Source organism: Rhinopithecus roxellana, chromosome 8, assembly GCF_007565055.1.
Source record: "Rhinopithecus roxellana isolate Shanxi Qingling chromosome 8, ASM756505v1, whole genome shotgun sequence".
Taxonomy (NCBI): domain Eukaryota; kingdom Metazoa; phylum Chordata; class Mammalia; order Primates; family Cercopithecidae; genus Rhinopithecus; species Rhinopithecus roxellana.
This window is the reverse complement of record NC_044556.1, coordinates 67041255-67059899: the sequence shown is the minus strand read 5'-3', so window position 1 is coordinate 67059899 and position 18645 is coordinate 67041255. Positions and strand designations below refer to the sequence as shown.

Sequence of the window (18645 nt, the reverse complement as noted above, 5' to 3'; positions counted from 1 at the left end):
AGTATTGGAAGTTGGGCCATTACACTGAGAAATGTGGCCCAGAACAACTGGGTCAGGCTTCCTAGCCTTATAATAAAAACCATGACATAAATAGCTCAAAGCCCAGTGAAATTTCCAGCAATATAAAAAATTCAAGTGGGACTATATATTTTAATATTTTCATTTTAAATATTATTATGAGTCACTTAGTGAGGTACTGAGTCATGTTCTCTGCTAAGAGAGCAGTCTGAAATGAGGTTGTTTGGGTTCTAATACTTATCTACTTAATAAGTACTTGACTACAAGGAAGTTTTCTGGCTTCTAGGTTCCTCAGTTTCTATATCTAGAAACTGTAGGCATGATAGTAGAGACTGCTTAATAGGTCTACAGATTAATTTAAGTGAAGGCAATATCTAAATCCATAATTTAGAAAATTTAAAACCATATTCTTTTAGTTTTTATATTTTCCATATTGTTAGAGGATTGGATTACTAATAGGCTTGGCTCTGATAATCTGTAAGAAAGCATCAACTACCATCAGGCACAGATGATTTACATGAACCTGATGACCTTTCATATATACGACTCTGTAAAACTCAATAAAATGAACACATTTCAACTGGAATTTGCTGTCATTTTAAGTAAGCCTCTATCGGTAGTCCTTAAAATGAGATATATATGACATATTAGTAACAGGCAATGAAAAGGGCACACCAATTGAAAACTACTCATGAATTGATCAGGATGAGAAGAGGGAAATAAAGGGATGTCTCAAAGGAACTGTTCCAACTGTAACTTAATCCTGAAGTCGAAGAGTAGAAGGAGAAAAGAAAACATCATTCAAGTGCTCAGCATTGAATTAGAAGAGTAGGAAATAGCAGTTGTAGAGTACAGAAAGGCAAATGCATGGAGAAAAGCCAAGTATTTAACATTTCAGTATAGTGAAGATTACTGTGGCTGCAAATTACCTGAATTTCCCTACAGGGAATCATGTTCTTTTTTAAAGGAAAGAAGCATAATATAACCAAACTCATTACAATTACACCTCCAAGTAACATTACTTTCAAGAGTAAATGTGTGCTAAAAGGGACTGCAAAAAGTCTGCCTTTAGTTCATAAAAATATGATTTGGAAAACAAAACCCATGTTTACAAAAGTTACATGTGATGTACTCTATAAAGAACAGCTTGCTTCCAATTTTTAATCTCCTGATAAATGGTCAAAAAAAGGCACTTTAGCCATTATAATTTCACATAGCAAGTGCTACTTCAAAACATTCAGCCAATTATTCTATAGCGTCATCTGTTATGTTCTAAAGAACTACCAAATAGTCCTAAAGAATATGTAATTCCGTGAGTTCCTCCATCAGCATGTTTAGTGATTAGCTCAAGCACTGAGAGGCCTGAGTTACATTAAAAAGTTTTTGTTAGGTGGTTATAAAGTATTGTAAATAACCATCCTGCGGATAAGTCATCTGTCCTGGCACCAGTTCACCCAAACTGGATGTGTGGTCTGGCCCCTTGGACACTTACATTCAGTCTCTGTTGTTAATGATACAGGAATTAAGAAGAAAGCACTTAGGCAGATAGTAAAGGTATGGGAGTCCTCGGTAAGGCTTTTCTTTTTAGTGAAAAGCCCCAAATAATTTTCTAACAAAGGGCAAGCATGCAAAGTCGAGCTGCAGATAAAGGCAAGCAAGCTGGGTGCTTGCATGGGTGAATGTGGGCAGGAACTAAGGACTATACATGTTCAAGATGGCGGCTCCATCTTCCCTTCTCCTTGTCAGCGCTTGTACTGTAAGGCACAGACAAGACGGAGCCAATCAACTGGAAGGCTCATTTGTATAATAAGATTAGGGTGCGGTGACCAGCCTTCCCCTCACACTATGTAACTATCATACGTGATCGAACCAATCTGTGAGCTCTGTGTAAATCAGACACTGCCTTCTCCAGCCTGCCTATAAAATCTGCTGTGATTCACTGCCTCCCCACTTTTTCGGATGTCTGTCTCTCTCTCTCTCTCTCTCTCTCTCTCTCTCTCTCTCTCTCTCTCTCTCTCTCTCTCTTTCGCAAGGAGTTGCTCTCCTCTCTCTTCTATCAAACTTTGCACTCCTTAACCCACCCACATGTGTCTGTGTCCTGAATTCTTTCTTGGTGCAAGACAAGGAGCCCCAGGGTATATACCCCGACAACTATAATGATGGTGCTTCCTTTTGCCCTCACTTGCCTGGGATCTCACTAAATGATCCCTTTCAGAGAATCTCTGCCTACTGAGATTCCCAGGAACTCCAGCATCCACTGGTCATCTTGACTGTGCTGGATAGAGCCATATCAGCATTCTACTTAGATCAATCTGATAATTTGTGAAAATCTAGATGTTCAAAACTGATACACAAAGGCATCATGGAATTACTTTACAGACATCTAAGGTGCCTTTAAACTAGAATTTGTTTTACAGAATTTGATTAAGGATTATTTCAGGAGCTCACATGCTAAAGCCATCTTTTCTGGGTGGTACCTTCCTTCACAATCTCAACAGCTGCCCATTCCTCTTACCCAAGCCAATTTCTTGTCCCCCCCACTTGAGCAGCATTGATACTGTCCATTTTCTGTATTCATGCTTTACGAATTCAGTTGCTACCTCATATGAACTGAACATCAAAACATCAAAACAAAGAGCCTCTTTCATTGCACATGCCAGTAAGATCACTTCATGACTTTTAGTTCTGACTACTTGCTATAAGCTAACTTGCGTTATTAATTCTATATTTCATGTGAAATTCTGGGCCATAACTTAGGTCCCTCTCTCCAATATCTTCCTGATCCCAAGACGTCTTTCCTAACAAGTTACTGCTTTGGCAGACTCTCTTTCCAGATATACATCAGCATTAAGACTATTATTTAGACACCACCAAGGAAAGACCCTTTCTCTTTGATGGTGTCTAAATAATAGTCTTAATATTGATGTCTATCTGGAATAAATATAGCAACAAAAATATGATATTAATTATATTATATATATATATTGATTTTAGTGACAGTATTTTAATTAATATTAAATAAATATTTTAATAAATACTTTTCCTCTCTTAAGTTCAGTGTTATACTAGACTGAGGATTCTTCTCTGCATTTCCAGGCAGACTTTTCTTCTCTAAAAACAAAATGTGATGTCAGGTGGCAGCAAAATCTGATGTTGCTCAAACATGAGACAATGAGGACATTGCAGAGGGAAGGGGATGGCTAGAACTGGAGTGACAAAACAGAACTAGCATCCAGCAAAGTACACTGGAATATCTGGGATTTAAGGGGAATTTTAAAAAATACCATTGTCTAGGCAGCTATCAATTATAGTTCTTTGGCCTTAATATTTTTATCCATAGGCAGGTTTTAAAATGAAAAAAAGTGGTTGGTGCTACTTTCTTTTCTTTTTTGGTTAGGCACAAATTTAGTTGTTCTCAGAGTTGAAAAAATGAAAAGAAAATAAACTCATCACTATTTTCACAGGTCCCTAATACTTGGTGGTCAGTAGTTACATAGTAACTGAGGGGAATGCAGCCTGGAGCATTGCACACAACCATAGAACAAACTCTCAAAGCTTTTTGAGGACATTATCACCATCCTAGTTTTCTTGCTATCTGTTTTAATTACAGAAATATACTGCAATTAAGTCCAGACTGGTGAAGATCAGGGTTGGATCTGTGGACTTTCGACTGTGCAATCAAACAAGGTACCATGCTTGGAAGCATGTGAGCTTACTTCTATGCTCTGCTTTCATTGTCTTGACATTTTAATGATTTCTGAATAAGGGGCCTGAATTTTCATTTTGCGCTGGACCCCACAATTTTGTTGCCAGATCTGTCTGAGATTTAGGGATGCTTGACAGTGGCATTTTTATCTCCACTTGAAACAGAATGTAGTCAAATACTAGTTTACTATTCCGTATTTATTCATTCAACAAACACTCTGTGAATATATTAAGTACCGTGATAGGTACCAGGAACACAATGGCAAACAGGAAGCTACTGTCTCTGTACTTAAAATGCATTACCTATTACTAATTGTGGAACAGAGACAAGTGGAAAGGTGGAAAGGCTATTAGAATAAAATGTGATAATTACTATGAGAGCAAAGATAATACGGGAACACCTAGCAGAGTTATCTAAGAATAAAATCCCTTATAAAGAATTTCTACATTTTGTTGTATTGATGGCTAAAGTAGGTTTTCTCTTTTTCAAAAGTGAGGTGTAAGGTATCTGTTTCAGTATAACATTAGTATTACATTTTCTGCTACAACCAGCATTGTTAGAGTTTATGCTATTTAGCACACAAAGTTTTCATTAACTTCTAGGAAGATGAGAAAGGAAAGTAAATTATTCTTTCCTTGCTAATTTAATGCTGGTGGGTTTTTCCTTTTAAATGAAATGCAATGATGAGTAACTTCTAATTAACTATTTTGGAAAATAGTTTTCCCAGAGTTAAGAGATACATAGGCCCTTATTATACTTGATGCTAAACAGGACACAACTAATTCATTTTTTTTCTCAGTGGCCTTAATTATTTAGTTAATCCTTTCTTCTATTCCTAAATTCACATTAGGAGGCCCACGTATAATGTAGAGGTAGCCCAAAGTGAAACAATGCCATAACTGATGTCCAAATTGTTCTGTACAGGATGGTGGATGTGTTTAGTAATAAATGATATGAAAAGGTCTTTTATTGACAAGCTGCCATGCGCTGTTTGCATTAGCGAATATGAGAAGATGATGGCTGCTACTCCTTCGTCCCCATGGTATTCAGCTCAGTGAGATAGCAGAAAACGCTTCAGTTTACTTAAAGCATTGATAACACCTCTAAATAATTAACTGAGGACTTCCTGTCTTCAATTACTTAATGCTTTTTTTAACATCTTGAGAGGATTATAAGCAATTTATGGATTTCACATGATGAGTGCATTCGCCACTATTCCCACAAAGCATTTACGGGATCATGTTTCTAAAGCTTTGAGGTAATTAAAAATAAGCATGGAGACAATGGGGCTGAGGCAAGGTGCTCCCTTTCCCTCCTGTCATTCCTAAGGACCTAGATTTTCAGGCTCCGGGACAACTAGTGCTACAGCTTTATTAGTGCTCTGTTGCTCAGGGAATGCCAAGCTTTTAGAAATGATGAGAAAATCAAAACATTTATCCTAGGGAGTTCAGGCAGCATTTCCATCAAACATTTAAAATGGAATAGAAAATAAATTTGATTATTTTAGTTCATTCCATGAACTCAGTAAAACAGTCATTCACACCATAAAATATTTCAGTACTACATTTGGTCAGTCAGCTAACCGTGGAACTGAATTTTCCTGGGCAGATGAGTAACATTATATAGATCTCAGGTTTCAGATTATCTAATTCCTAGCACCATTCCTGTCCCCAAAGAACTACATATAGGAGGCTCTGCACTTGGTAAAGTTTTGCTGAATGAGGACATACTTCTTTATTCTACAAAGAAATCCCTATGTAGGGCTGTATTGGACAAGTGAAATACTCTCTAAATCTAATTAAAACAATATCCATAGAAATTAAAAACACAACAAAACAAAACAAAAGTAGAACAGGGAGATTGGTCAAATGACTCCTAAAGACTTTTACCAGATTATGATTTTTACCGTTAAGTAAAAATTATATTAAAAAACCTTAAAATATTTATTCTTATAATAGGATTTCTGGCACCAAGATATGTGTATGAAATCTACTCTGACATAAAAGTAGCCATTAAAAATGTCAATGAAAGGAAGAACTGGTAGGGTGAAGTTATTTAAAGAAAAATCTTTGCAATTACTTTATAATTAATGAGGCTATCAATCCTATTGGTTTGAACATTACAATTGAATTTAGTCTGTTGGTGTATAAATGCTGATTTCTAAAAAATGCAAACCAATACAGTGGCAACAATTCAAAGCTGATGCTGGTTAAGTTGATAGATACTACAAGAGGAAATTTCTTTAGCCTTATATCTCAAGTATTGTGAAACCTTTACTGGTATAGTCTTAATGCCTTAACTTGGTTTTCAAAACCCTGTAATTAACATCCCATTGCTTACTCCAAGTGATTCGTTTGATTTTTCACCACTGCATCCTGTATAGAGTTCTGTTTTCAGTTATTTATTTTCCTGTCAGTCTTCCTTATACGTGAGAGCATCTTAAGAGCAGCAGTCTTATTTTAGACCACTTAGTATACTATCTGGAAAACTGCAAGCTGGCAATTCATTTTGGGGAAAGTGAAATGATATTCTGATTTCCTTTCAGATAGAGGCAGTGAATGCCTTGGATACGCTGAGTAGGTCGGCTTTCTTCTTCATCTTTCAAATATGATTATTAAAAACATCTCTTACAAGGATGTGATGAGAGTCAGAGAAGTCAAAATGCAAATGTTTCTTTAAATGATAAAGCACCACATAGAAGTAAGGTTTTATTATGTAAAACACCATTATTTCAATCACTTGTGATGATTTCCACTTCAAGTAAAATAAGATAAGAGAAATGAATTTGATCATTTAAATATGAGGGCTTTTCCCAACCCCATTATCTTTTTTTTTTTTTTTTTGAGACAAAATCTCATTCTGTTGCCCAGGCTGGAGTGCAGTGGTGCAATCTCAGCTCACTGCAACCTCTGCCGCCCAGGTTCAAGTGATTCTCCCGCCTCAGCCTCCTGAGTAGCTGGGATTACAGATGCATGCCACCACGCCCAACTAGTTTTTGTATTTTTAGTAGAGACGCGGTTTTGCCATGTTGGCCAGGCTGGTCTCGAACTCCTGACCTCAGGTGATCTGGCTGCCTCGATGTCCCAAAGTGCTGAGATTACAGGCCACCGCACTCAGCCTCAATACTATTATCATTGATTTAGTCCAGGATCTTGAGATAAGGAATACAACGTGCCAGTCCACGAGTTGTATTAAGCACCTTCTGCAGGTTTACGTCGCTTTTGGAAAAATACTGGAGATTTTGCCAGTGAATCCTTGCTTATGTGTTAGGGAATTGTGGAATTTAAGAGTGAAAAGTGATGAATTTATTTTGCCACCCTGTGTAAATGTAACCTGTGTCTCTTCTTAGAAAACATCAGGCACATTTTTCCACGGCCTTTCTGCACTTTTCTGCTAGTTTCATTATCTGTGCTATCAACACCCCCTGCAAAAAGTGCAGTTCAATGGAAGGAGGTCATCCACTCAGGAAGCCTTGGAAGGAGGTGTCTGACAATGGGAAAAAAGGGAAAGTTTATACAATCTTGCCCATGGTCTTAGAATTTAAATTTAACAGGGTTGTTTGGGATGATTCAGTAGACTCGAATAATGAACTAAATGACTTAACTTCTCAAAGTATTCTTTTCTGTAAAATGAAGGTAGTAAATTCACTTTACATCTTAGGTTGGTGATGGAGAATCAAATTGCATAGTGCATGCAAAGTGCTTAGGACAGTATCTGGTACATATTAAATTCATTTCTTCCCCAAACATTTATTTAGCTCCTATTAATGTGTTCAGGACTATAAGTGCTAGAGGTACAACACTGAACGAGTAGATAAGGTTCCTCCTCTTTTGGAGCTTACATTCAAGTGTGGAGAGGCATAAAAAGACAAAAAACAAACACTAAAATATCAGGCAGTGAGAGGTCTACGATGAAAATAAAACAAAGTGATGTGGTGGTGTGTTAGAGAAGCTATTCAACCAAGTGAGTCAGAAAATGATTCTCTTCCCTTCGGAAGTGGCATTTAAGCTAAAACCTGTTAATTATTATCATAATCACTACTAGCAATTACCTAACATATCATTGTACTGTACTAATAGTATATTATTAAAGTTAATGATAATAAACATTATAATAAATTTAAAAAACACAATTGCTATTAATTAACATTCCTAATACAAACAAACAGTCACAATGACTCCACTGTCAACTAGTCCTGTGTATTAACTACCCACTTGATAGACAAATGTTAACCTCTGGCTGATTTTCCCCTGTCTTCCAGTATATTCTTGGCTATCTTAGTCCCCTTGTCTATGAATATATCCTTGGGGAATGAAAATGCATCTTACTGTTTGTTTGAAAAAGAAAAAGTTAGTACTGATGCAAAAACCCTTCACATAATGCATATCAAGGCCAAATATAAATTATTTCTGAAGTTATCTGCTGTTGTGGCGTATTGCTGCCAGTGTGGGCTCTTCTATTAGCATGGATAAGTGGGACCTGACCATATGTCAAGAGAACACGTCCTTTCGAAGTGACCTCATATATCAAACACACACCCCTGGGATGCTTTGACCCCCTAACCACAATGACAGACTCCTCCAGTAGGATTTCCTTTTTTTTTTTTTTTTTTTCACCTGTGACCGTATGCTGTCTCCTGTCAGTGGTGTCAGTGTGGATGAGACCTTTCCCAACCTGCCTGATCTGGTACTCTTTAATGACGCCATTTGGTTTCTCAGGGGCACTCCAGCTCAGACGCAGAGCCTCTGCACTTTGGGCTGTGATTCTTGGTGGCAGGATGCTCTCTGGAACTCCTTGGGTAGTAGCTGCAACTACCTGAAGACATAGGAATTAAGTAGCAATTTATTGTAATAGTCCACTAGCTATCCTGATCAATGAGAATGTCACTTTTGTTTTAAAATGTTGTTGTCTGGCCTGGCATATTATTAGCAGGGGTTTGGAGAAGCAGTCCCCTTTTTTTCATTTTTTTCCTTCCCATCCTATTTAAACAATGAAATCTGACCTTGAATATATTACATAAGTCTCACAGTACCATTTATCACAACAGGTTCAACAACAATTTTGATGGCAGAGTGCAGCCCTCAGTGTTTAAACAAGTAAAATCTGGCTGGCAGACTGTCTTACTAGAGAACTCTTGATAACTCTCTTCCATATGGCCCATCAGTGTCTTTGCATTTTAACAGCCTGATTTCATACATTTTAAGCACCAGTAAATATGGAGCAAAACCCACATCTGAACTTGCTTGCATATAATATGCTTTGAACAGAATAAATGGGCAGACATTTCGGTACTCTTCCCCTGATACCTAGGATGACTTTACAGTGTCTGCACCAACTTTCTAAATAAAGAAACAAGTGAGAAGAAAAAAATAAATAAATCAAGCAACTATTTAGTCAATATTGTCAAAACATAGTTTTGGACACAAATTGGCTATCTCTTTTCATAGAGTTAACTTTTTTCACTTTGTAAACAATTGCTTTGCAAGTAGCAGGCATGAGTTGTGCCTATGCAAAAAGCATGGAATTGTTCTAGGACTAATAACTTTTGATTGGGCCAATCAGCTGCCATCTGTCTAAATGGTGGCTCACTCAGAAAGGTTCACTCAGAAATGTTCAACATTTTTGTTGAACAAAATGTTGCATTCTTGCACTGTGGCTGAGCAGTGTGACTGAATGCTTCATCTGGATGGCTCTTGCACAGTGCGCAAAGATGTTGCTCTTCTAAAGTTTCAAGCATATGAAAAGAATTAGAGCTACTCTGTGTAAGTTTGTTTCCTCCTGGGCTTCCCTTATCAAGGTTGGCTTCCGTGAAATGTCCCTTTCTTTAGTTTGCTCCTACACTGTTTGATTGTTTATTTCCAGTCTTCTTTGTGAGCTTTTCTTCCTTTTTCATTTGACAGCATTCCCCAGTGCTCATCATCCACGGTATTCCGTATTTGTGTCTCTCTAGTCTTCTTCCATGTCCGTATTTATACTCATTACTTCAACCTCCCACAGAGATCTTTCTAGAAACTTCTGTCACTTCTATATCTGGTTTCTGACTAGATATTTTCACATGAAGTGGCAAGTATATCTGCTTCCACCACTCTGCTGTCTGATCCTTCTCTTTAAATATATTTTTTATGAAACTTAACAAAACAGAATCTTATTCTTTTACCTTTAACATTTTTCTCTTTTTTAAAAATTTGCTTGCAGAATAACACCATGATCCACAAATTACTCAAGCGGATATTTGAAAATATCCATGATTCTTTCCTTTTATTTCTGTAAATATAGTTGAGTACCAAGTTCTGTAGATTTTATCCCCAACGTCTGTTGTATCTTTCTGTATTCTCGGTTCTGACCTCTGCTGCCTGAATTCAGGTCTTCATTATTTCTTGACAAGGCTTTAGCAGAAGACTTGGAACACTTTGTTTTCCGTGCCAGGCTTTTTTGCCCTTGTCTTCATTTTTCAAAATCAGGCAATTTTTGTTCATATCATATTTAAATAGAAATTTTCTTTAACTGAATAATGATTTGGACATTTTTATAGATTTATAGATGACCTAAAATTGGTTGGTGAGGAAAGGATGTGGAAGAAAAGATAGTACTGTTTCAAGATTTCACTTGTTTTTCATTAACACAAGATTGATATTTGGATAAATCTCCCTTGCAATGATCTCTCCTTCCAGGCCTAGGTATTAGCACTCAGTTAAGAGGACACATAAACATCCTAGTTAACACCCTGGATGTTCACATAATCTTCACACTGAACCCCTTTCCCCAGAGTTTAGGCAAACTCCTGTTACCTTGCTACTGGTGGCACAGCCAGCAACCGTGCAAGCTTTCAGCTGATATGAATATTCCTGAAACGGTTGAATTCCCTCTCTATCAGAGAAACTCAATGATGTTCCCCGAAAACGTTCAATTCCATTTCGAAGAAGAATGTAGTAAATAACAGGACCTAAAAAAAGTAGAAAAATGACTGCATTTGAATGTCATATCATTTTATCTATTTGCAAACAACTTACAAGTCTTAGTGTTCGGAAGAAATGCAATACTATAGCTTTATTTAATTTTAATTTCCTATTATATTGCTATCTCAAGCAGTTCCTAATTATACTATTATAGAAGAGAGGGATTCTTCACATAGATGATCAAAGAATCATTTATGTTTATTTCCTTTCACTATGAAACAAATTTACTTTCAATATTAAAACTCTTTTGCCTTCTCTGAATATGACTTGCTTATTTGAAAGCAGCTCAGTTATATTCTGGTATTCAAGGAACTTTTACTTCTATTTTATTCATTTATTTAGGCTAAAAATTTATGAGGGCTACACCACAAAGTGAGTGATTAGTCGGCACATATTTAAATTTCCTTTTATTAGAACATACTTTTCTAGTGGTTAGATGCATAGGTCAATCACATGTAGATTATACTCATTTCAATTTTCTTATTAATTTATGGGATTTTGTCATTTGTATTTTAAAGGTAGCTCAATACCATTTGATTGTATAGGTTTTCTCCAGTTTACGACAATTGTATCTTCAAGATTGTCTATTTTGGTCCACGTAGGGGGACTCACTCCTTGAGGCACATCTTCTTTTGTTCTGGCTCTCACAGCTTGGCTCAGTCCTCGCCCATAGCTGTTCCATGCAGAAATCCTGTACTCATATGTCATGTAGGGCTTGAGGTTCACAACTGGAAACAGAAAAAATAGACAGGCAGGTTTCTCTTATTTTCATTTTTTAACCATCATACTAAAAGTGAATATCAAAAACTTCAGACATTTAAAAACAAATGTTTAATGCTCTAAACCCTTTGTATATAAATAAAACTCTAATATCTTTATTTTCTAAATATAAGTAACATTTAAAGTGTTTATTAGATGCAGGGATACGGAATTACACAGAATGGAATTCCCTGTTTCTGAGCAGAAAGAGGGATATATTAAATAAATGAAAAATAAAAGCCCCGGAATCATGTATAATAAGATTTAATGTTTCACAAATTCATGTACTTTTGATTCCTACATGAGACAGGTTTGTCAACATTCTTTTATAGTTTTAGTGTCATACAACTTATAAATTATTACTTTCTGTTACTTTGTTAATATTACTTAAAAATTTTTAAATCATATGGATTATAATGTTATTACAATACATAGGATTTGAAACTTTTATCATGGTACCATGATAGTGAATAAAAATGAAAGCATACTCTGCTATCTAGTTCCTTCCTTCTTCCACAAAAGCCAGAATTGAAAACCAAAATACCAAACAACCAACTTTATTAAAACAATAAAACCAAGCCTGCTGAGCTTTCCAAACTGGCAAAAATTGTATTAGATGAACACTCATGTGATTCAGTGGTGTCCCCAAAGTCTTAGATCCATTTAAACTTTAATAACTTCAGAAATACCAATGCCACATGTTTCCCCCAAAAAACTTACTTGAAAGTTTAATTATTTAAATTTATTTTCCATGTCTCTAATTTGATGAATTTTGAGTATGTATGTATTTTTGTATGGTAGCTTCTGGATGACTCTTTCTCAGATTGAGCATCAGAAAATGAGGCCTTCTTTCTTGACTGCGTGGTCAGCTGCTCATCTCCATTGGACATGGAGTTAATTCTCAGTCCCTATGCTTGGAATAATTGGGTCACATTTTCCTTATATACATCTCCTTACAATAAACCTTTCCCTGCCCACTGTATAGAATTAATATGAAAATAAAATGCAATAAATTATGGGGCAGAACTTCATAAAATGCAGATTTATCTGCAAATATAAAGCATTATCTTCCTTTTCCATTTTCTCTGCTCAGAGGGTATCTGCCACTTGTTGCCTGTGATGGCTACCATGGGTCCCCAGTTCTCCCTTCCATCCTGGTCAGAGGCCTCCTAATTAGAAAACCACATTTGCCAGTTTTCTTTGTAGCTGGTAGTGGTCACATGACTCAGATCTCAATACTTGAAGGAGTGTAGAAAGACATGGGCAACTTCTGCATCATTTTTAAAAGAGAAAATCACATACCTTTGGTTGCCATTCTGGATTCTGGATCCCTGAATGACCTTGTGCAATTCAGTTGCCTAGACAATCTACCTACCCTCAGCTGGTCAATATGTTTTACATTTCTGCTACAGCAAATTAAACTACTCATTGGTAATGACTGTAATTCTGTATCCTCAAGCCCACATCACCATTTCAAATCTCATTTGCTGCTTCCTTCTTTCTTCATATAAGGTTCAAATCCCAGTGAAAATTATTGTTTGTCATCATAGCTGCTAGTCCTAATGCAGTGACTAGTTATTAGTATGTATTTAATAAATACTTTTTGATAAATAAATGATTGCATAAACGAATAAGTTTTTGTCAGCACTGGTATCGTCAGCTTTCAAGTGTAAGTTTCTAAGAGTCTGACTTAGTCTAAATTGTTCTCAATGGAATTATCATAGCACCACTTGTGTACTGAACATCTTTCATGAAAAAGAACGGTTTGTTATTTTATTTACTTATTTATTTATTTATTTATTTTGAGACATAGTCTCGCTCTATCACCCGGGCTGGAGTGCAGTGGCCGGATCTCAGCTCACTGCAAGCTCCGCCTCCCGGGTTTACGCCATTCTCCTGCCTCAGCCTCCTGAGTAGCTGGGACTACAGGCGCCCACCACCTCGCCCGGCTAGTTTTTTTTTGTATTTTTTAGTAGAGACAGGGTTTCACCATGTTAGCCAGGATGGTCTCGATCTCTGACCTCATGATCCGCCCGTCTCGGCCTCCCAAAGTGCTGGGATTATAGGCTTGAGCCACCGCGCCCAGCCCGGTTTGTTATTTTTGATATTCAATTTACAGCGTTTTCTGCAGGCAAAACAATCTGAAATAAGGATTTTAAAAGCCCTCATAACATTATATCAGTAGGCGGAAACATCTATTCACTTCTGGAGAGGGCTATTGCAAGTATGTATTAAAAGCCCTTCAAAATCTTGATCTTGATTACAAGGGGGCAGATAAAAGTAGAGAACTCTCTCAGATGGAAATTCAGTAATTTTAAAATGAAAGTCCATGACTTAAATCTATAACTGGGACTGGGAACATAATAGAAGGTTGGACAAATTGTCCTTTATCTAAGGCCTTTCCTAATTAAATTCATTCCAAGAAGTTTTTTTGCTTGTATAGTGTTCTAAATCCAAATAACGAGGTAAAGGTAAACAAAAATGCCCTATTCATAAGGATGTTTCAATCGAATAGAAGAGTTGGAACAAGTGTCCAAATCCATATGACACATGAGAAAGCTAGTGAGCTTTGTGAACAATGCACCATAGCAGCACAGGGACTGAACTGAGGACATGAATCTTGACCTAGGCCTTGAGTAGGATGACAAAGGAAGACATTTCAGGTGGAAGAACAGCTTGAAGCGCATTTGGAGCACTCTGAAAGGAGCTCCTACACCACTTGGAGTCTTCAAAATCTGTCCCTTTTGAAGATGGCATTATTTGAATATGTTTCTTTCTCATGGCGAGTTACTTTTACAGATCTGAGCCTCAGTTTCCTCTTTTGTTAAATGATCATATTTATATGATTGCTTTGTGGGTAACTGAGATAAGGTTTTAAAGTACCTAGTATAACATCGAGACTAAATAATGTTCAATCAACCTTATCTCTGTTTCTTTCTTCCCTTCTTAATCTTCCTTCTTTTATCTCAGTAGCCTACCTTACTTTCTGCACTCTTGAGGTTGGCCATTATCGCCCCTTAGTTGAATAAAGCAGAATGATGATTCATGATAGAATGGAGCAATGTTTTGCTTGTTTATGTAACCTTAGCTTGCTCAAATTATGTCACTTAAATGGATTCTATTTAATCAAAATGATAGATGATACACACACATGCGCACACACACACACACTTGATTTTTCAAAACACAAGAACACATTTTGTAGGGACTTAAGTAAATGGATGAATAATACAAATTTAATTGATGGCAGAACTATTTTAGAGATAATTCTAAACTTAACAGTGTTTCTCACACAGCTCAGCCAAAACTAAGAATCACCATTTTGGACTAATTCAGCAGGGTCAAGATGGTACATAGAAATTAATATTTACAATAACTGCAAAGGTTATTGTTTTCAAGATGACCAGCCATCTTGGAGAAACGTCATGCTTGGGTTTACCTCGTCCTCAGAATAGCACTGTTAGATTTTATTATTAATCAGACAGGTTCATCCTTCTTTCTGCTTGAGAGTATAGCAATATTCATTCCATACATTTAGTGAAAGCTGCATTGTAGCTTTTGAAAAAGAAAATTGGGTTTATTGTAAATTAACTGGATACAGCAGTAAAGGTCACAGATATCTCCACAGATTTACCTTAATATGGAGCACAACCTTGTCTAAAGTTAGACTTTAACACATTTTAAACTACTGACTTTGAATACATCCAGATTATGCCTTTAATTACCTTGTAACTAGCTGGCTTCAAAGTATGATGGAATGTATTGATATCAGTTTAAGGAGAGTTGATGTCAGAGTGAAATAAAGTTGCATTTTCAGCAGCTTCTCACTAACCCCATTAAGCCATGGGCAGACAACTTGCTTTCTGTTACCTGTGTAAGAGTACGTGTTTACACTCCCTGTATGAATGGTTTCTTCGGCAGATGAACACATTTCTTCAATTGATGCCTTCCCTGTGGAATTGTGAGACCCTCTTATAACAGTGCAAATGTGGCTGGTAAAGTTGAAGTCACACTTGCCACAATGTGCTGTGGCTTCCATAGATGCTGGGCAGAGGGTCCTGCAGTCTTTGGTTTCCTGAATCAAGTGGTAGGGGTGAGAAGAGAGAGAGAGGGGTATTTAAAAATTTCATTTAGACATACACAGGGTAGGCCTTTATGACTTTCAAATGAATTTTTTCCTCCACTTGATGAATGAATATTTCAAAATTTATAAAAAGAAATGAAGGCAGTTTGTATACTAGAAAGAACAATGACTTTGAAATGACACAGATTGGGATTAAAATTTCAGTTTTGCAGCTTCCCAGCTCTGTAACCTTGAGCAAGTCACGTATGTTCGCAAAACCTCGGCTTCTTCAGTGGGAAAAATGGAGACAAAATTTACTACCAAGGTTTGTTGTGTGACTCAAATGAGATAACACCGATAAGTCTTTAAACTTAGTATCCACACTACAAATATTTTATTTTTGCTATTTGATACTTTCCTATGGAATTTTAGAGAAAATAAAGAATATTTGAGAATCTACACTTCCTGTGTTATTGGAAAAGTTAGTCCCATTAGAAGTATTACTGATCCAAGTTTTAAAAAATATAAATGTTTCATGAACTGTCATTATAATTATAATTATTTATGCTTATAAACATTTTCTCTGACACATTTCTGGACTTTTTATGGTTTTTTATAAGTACCACTTTGTTTTAACCCAAGGAAATTAAATACTTAACCATCCCAAATTACAGGAGCTATATAAATAAGGTAATAGCTTTATAATGTGGAGATCTACTTTGCCTTTCCTTTATATAAGTAGCATAATGTATTTAAAATACCATTTGCTATTAAAATTGATCTCCATTCATCCTCTCTCTTACATAAAATAAGTTGAATTATTCTTACCAAGTTGGTCAAAATAACAAATTCAAAAATATATAGTGGGTCTGGGTGTGGTGGCTCACGCCTATAATCCCAGCACTTTGGGAGGCTGAGGTGGGTGGATCACTTGAGGTCAGGAGTGTGAGACCAGCCTGGTCAGCATGGCAAAACCCTGTCACTACTCAAAAAACAAAAATTAGCTGGGCGTGGTGGTACGCACCTGTAATCCCAGCTACTTGGCAGGCTGAGGGAGGAGAATCGCTTGAACCCAGGAGGTAGAGGTTGCAGGGAGCCAAGATGACACTATAAAAATGGAACCCCACTATACACATGTGTGTGTATTCACTAAAAGCCCAACTAAATGACAGTAAAATAATGGTTTACATGTTGAAAGTCTAAGAAAAAAGGAAGGAAAATAATACACACAAGACAGTGCATACCTTTTTGGAAGCTGGAAAGTAGATGAATGTGGCAGAGACAATGCAATGTGCTCAGTGATGTCTGTTTCCCTTTTCTCTCTGGGAACATGGGATGTTGAAAGCTGGTTGCAGTAGAAGCCAGCTGACTAGATATGTCTGTGTGACTAGTGCATAGAAAGGATGTACTCTATATCCAGGTATGAACTGCCTGTGTGCAATTGTCCCCTCTTGCGCCCTTTCCACTATGATCCAAGGGCTGCGTGTGAAGCATCACAAGATGGAAGGGGCTTCGGTTCTAGAGATGTTACTTGGAAGACAACCGCCTAACTCATAATGAATTGCAATGTAAAAAATTTAAAAATAAACAAATTTGCTAAGAGAGTAAATCCTAAATGCTCTCATCACAAAAAAGGAAAACAAAATGCAAAATGCAAAAAGAAACCATCCTAACTTCCACATAGAGGTTCATTGTCATGAAATTTTAGTGGAGGAGGATAAAGAGAACATTTTCAAGAGCTTTCATAGGAAAAGAAACATGGTTACCAACAAAGAGATAGGAATCTACATATCAATGGAAGCTTAAAACATGCAGAAATGCCTCAAAATTCTGAGTAGACATAATTTTTAACCTGGAATTGTATATCCAACCAAACTATCAATCCTGTTGGAGGGTAAAATAATAGTATTTTTATACATTAAGCTCTCAAAAAATTTACCCTCTATACATCTATATACAAGAAGTTAATTCTCCAAATGGAATTGGAATGTAACTTGGAATCCAAAAACAAAAACAAACAGAAAAAAAAAAAAAAAACAGGGGCATCAACACAGGAAAGAGGTGAAAGGAATTCCTGAGTTGACAGCTTAGGGAAGACCTAATGGGCCAGCTATGTAAAAATCCCATGGTGATTCATTTCAGATTGGAACAGGATATAAATGTCTCCAGGTGTTAGGTCTTCAGAAAACAAAATAAAACCTACAGACTGAACATTATTATGTAAAACACACTACTTGATTCAGCATGGAGAAATATTGTCCTTATTATAATAATTTAACCAACCTTATGTATTATATTAATCATTCATTGAAACAAAGTGCTTGCAGGGCTTCCAACAATCTCATGAGTTATTTTATATCCCAAAGTGTACAAAGCGTATGTGGTCCACACAATTACTGTGTAGTTGCCTCATTGAACAAGTGCCCTTCCATTGTCTGTGACCAAGACACCCATTTTTAGTGGTCTTATGATGACAAATTACTACAGAACATGGTAGCATGTTTGTTTTTAAAGTGTCCATGGTCCTTTCCTTAAATTGACAGGTTTCTGGTGTCCTGGGTCAAGTTTAATACCCACATACATGACATGGCTGTGTACGAACCATCACCATACAAAAACATAAGTGATTACACCCAGAAGCCTATTCACTCACTTTTGACACAGGCATTTGCTCATCTTTCATTATCTAAGGGAATATGATATAAGTGCAACTAAGCAAATTTGCTGGATCTAAGGTCTCTATCAAAGGAAGGTGGTGGATGATGGCTGGTGGGCTAGGGAGAAGAAGCGGGAATTTCCTCCCGTCTCCATCCACAGTGCTCCCAGGCATGAAATGGCACCATGCAGAGGCCCCAGACGACCTGTGCTGGCTCTTTCAGCGGCACACAGACTTTCAGTCCTGCACTAATCTGAAGTGCTGGGTAAAGCTTCCCTGAGAACAGCTAATCATTATTAATTCCTTTAGAATTCATTGCAATAACATCAATCATAGCGAACTCATTCGGTATTAATATGGATGTAATGTGAAAATGAATAATGCACACAGGAGTTTTTATATTCCTATTTTAGAAAAATAGTTATGAACAATGTATTTCTCTTTCCATTGTCAAATCAGCGCCTCTGAGAGCTTTTCTATCAATTAC

At 36.7% G+C, this 18645-nt stretch overlaps 1 protein-coding gene across 1 annotated transcript in view; it reads right to left on the bottom strand.

Annotated features, from left to right (window-relative positions):
• USH2A (usherin) overlaps nucleotides 1-18645 on the bottom strand; it is an 825608-nt gene that overhangs the window by 145844 nt on the left and 661119 nt on the right. The window contains exons 51-54 of the mRNA XM_030936493.1: nucleotides 15310-15514; nucleotides 11211-11408; nucleotides 10513-10667; nucleotides 8341-8539 (exon numbers count right to left, since the gene is read on the bottom strand). Coding sequence (XP_030792353.1) covers nucleotides 8341-8539; nucleotides 10513-10667; nucleotides 11211-11408; nucleotides 15310-15514 — 757 coding nt within the window. The remainder of the gene's footprint in view (nucleotides 1-8340; nucleotides 8540-10512; nucleotides 10668-11210; nucleotides 11409-15309; nucleotides 15515-18645) is intronic.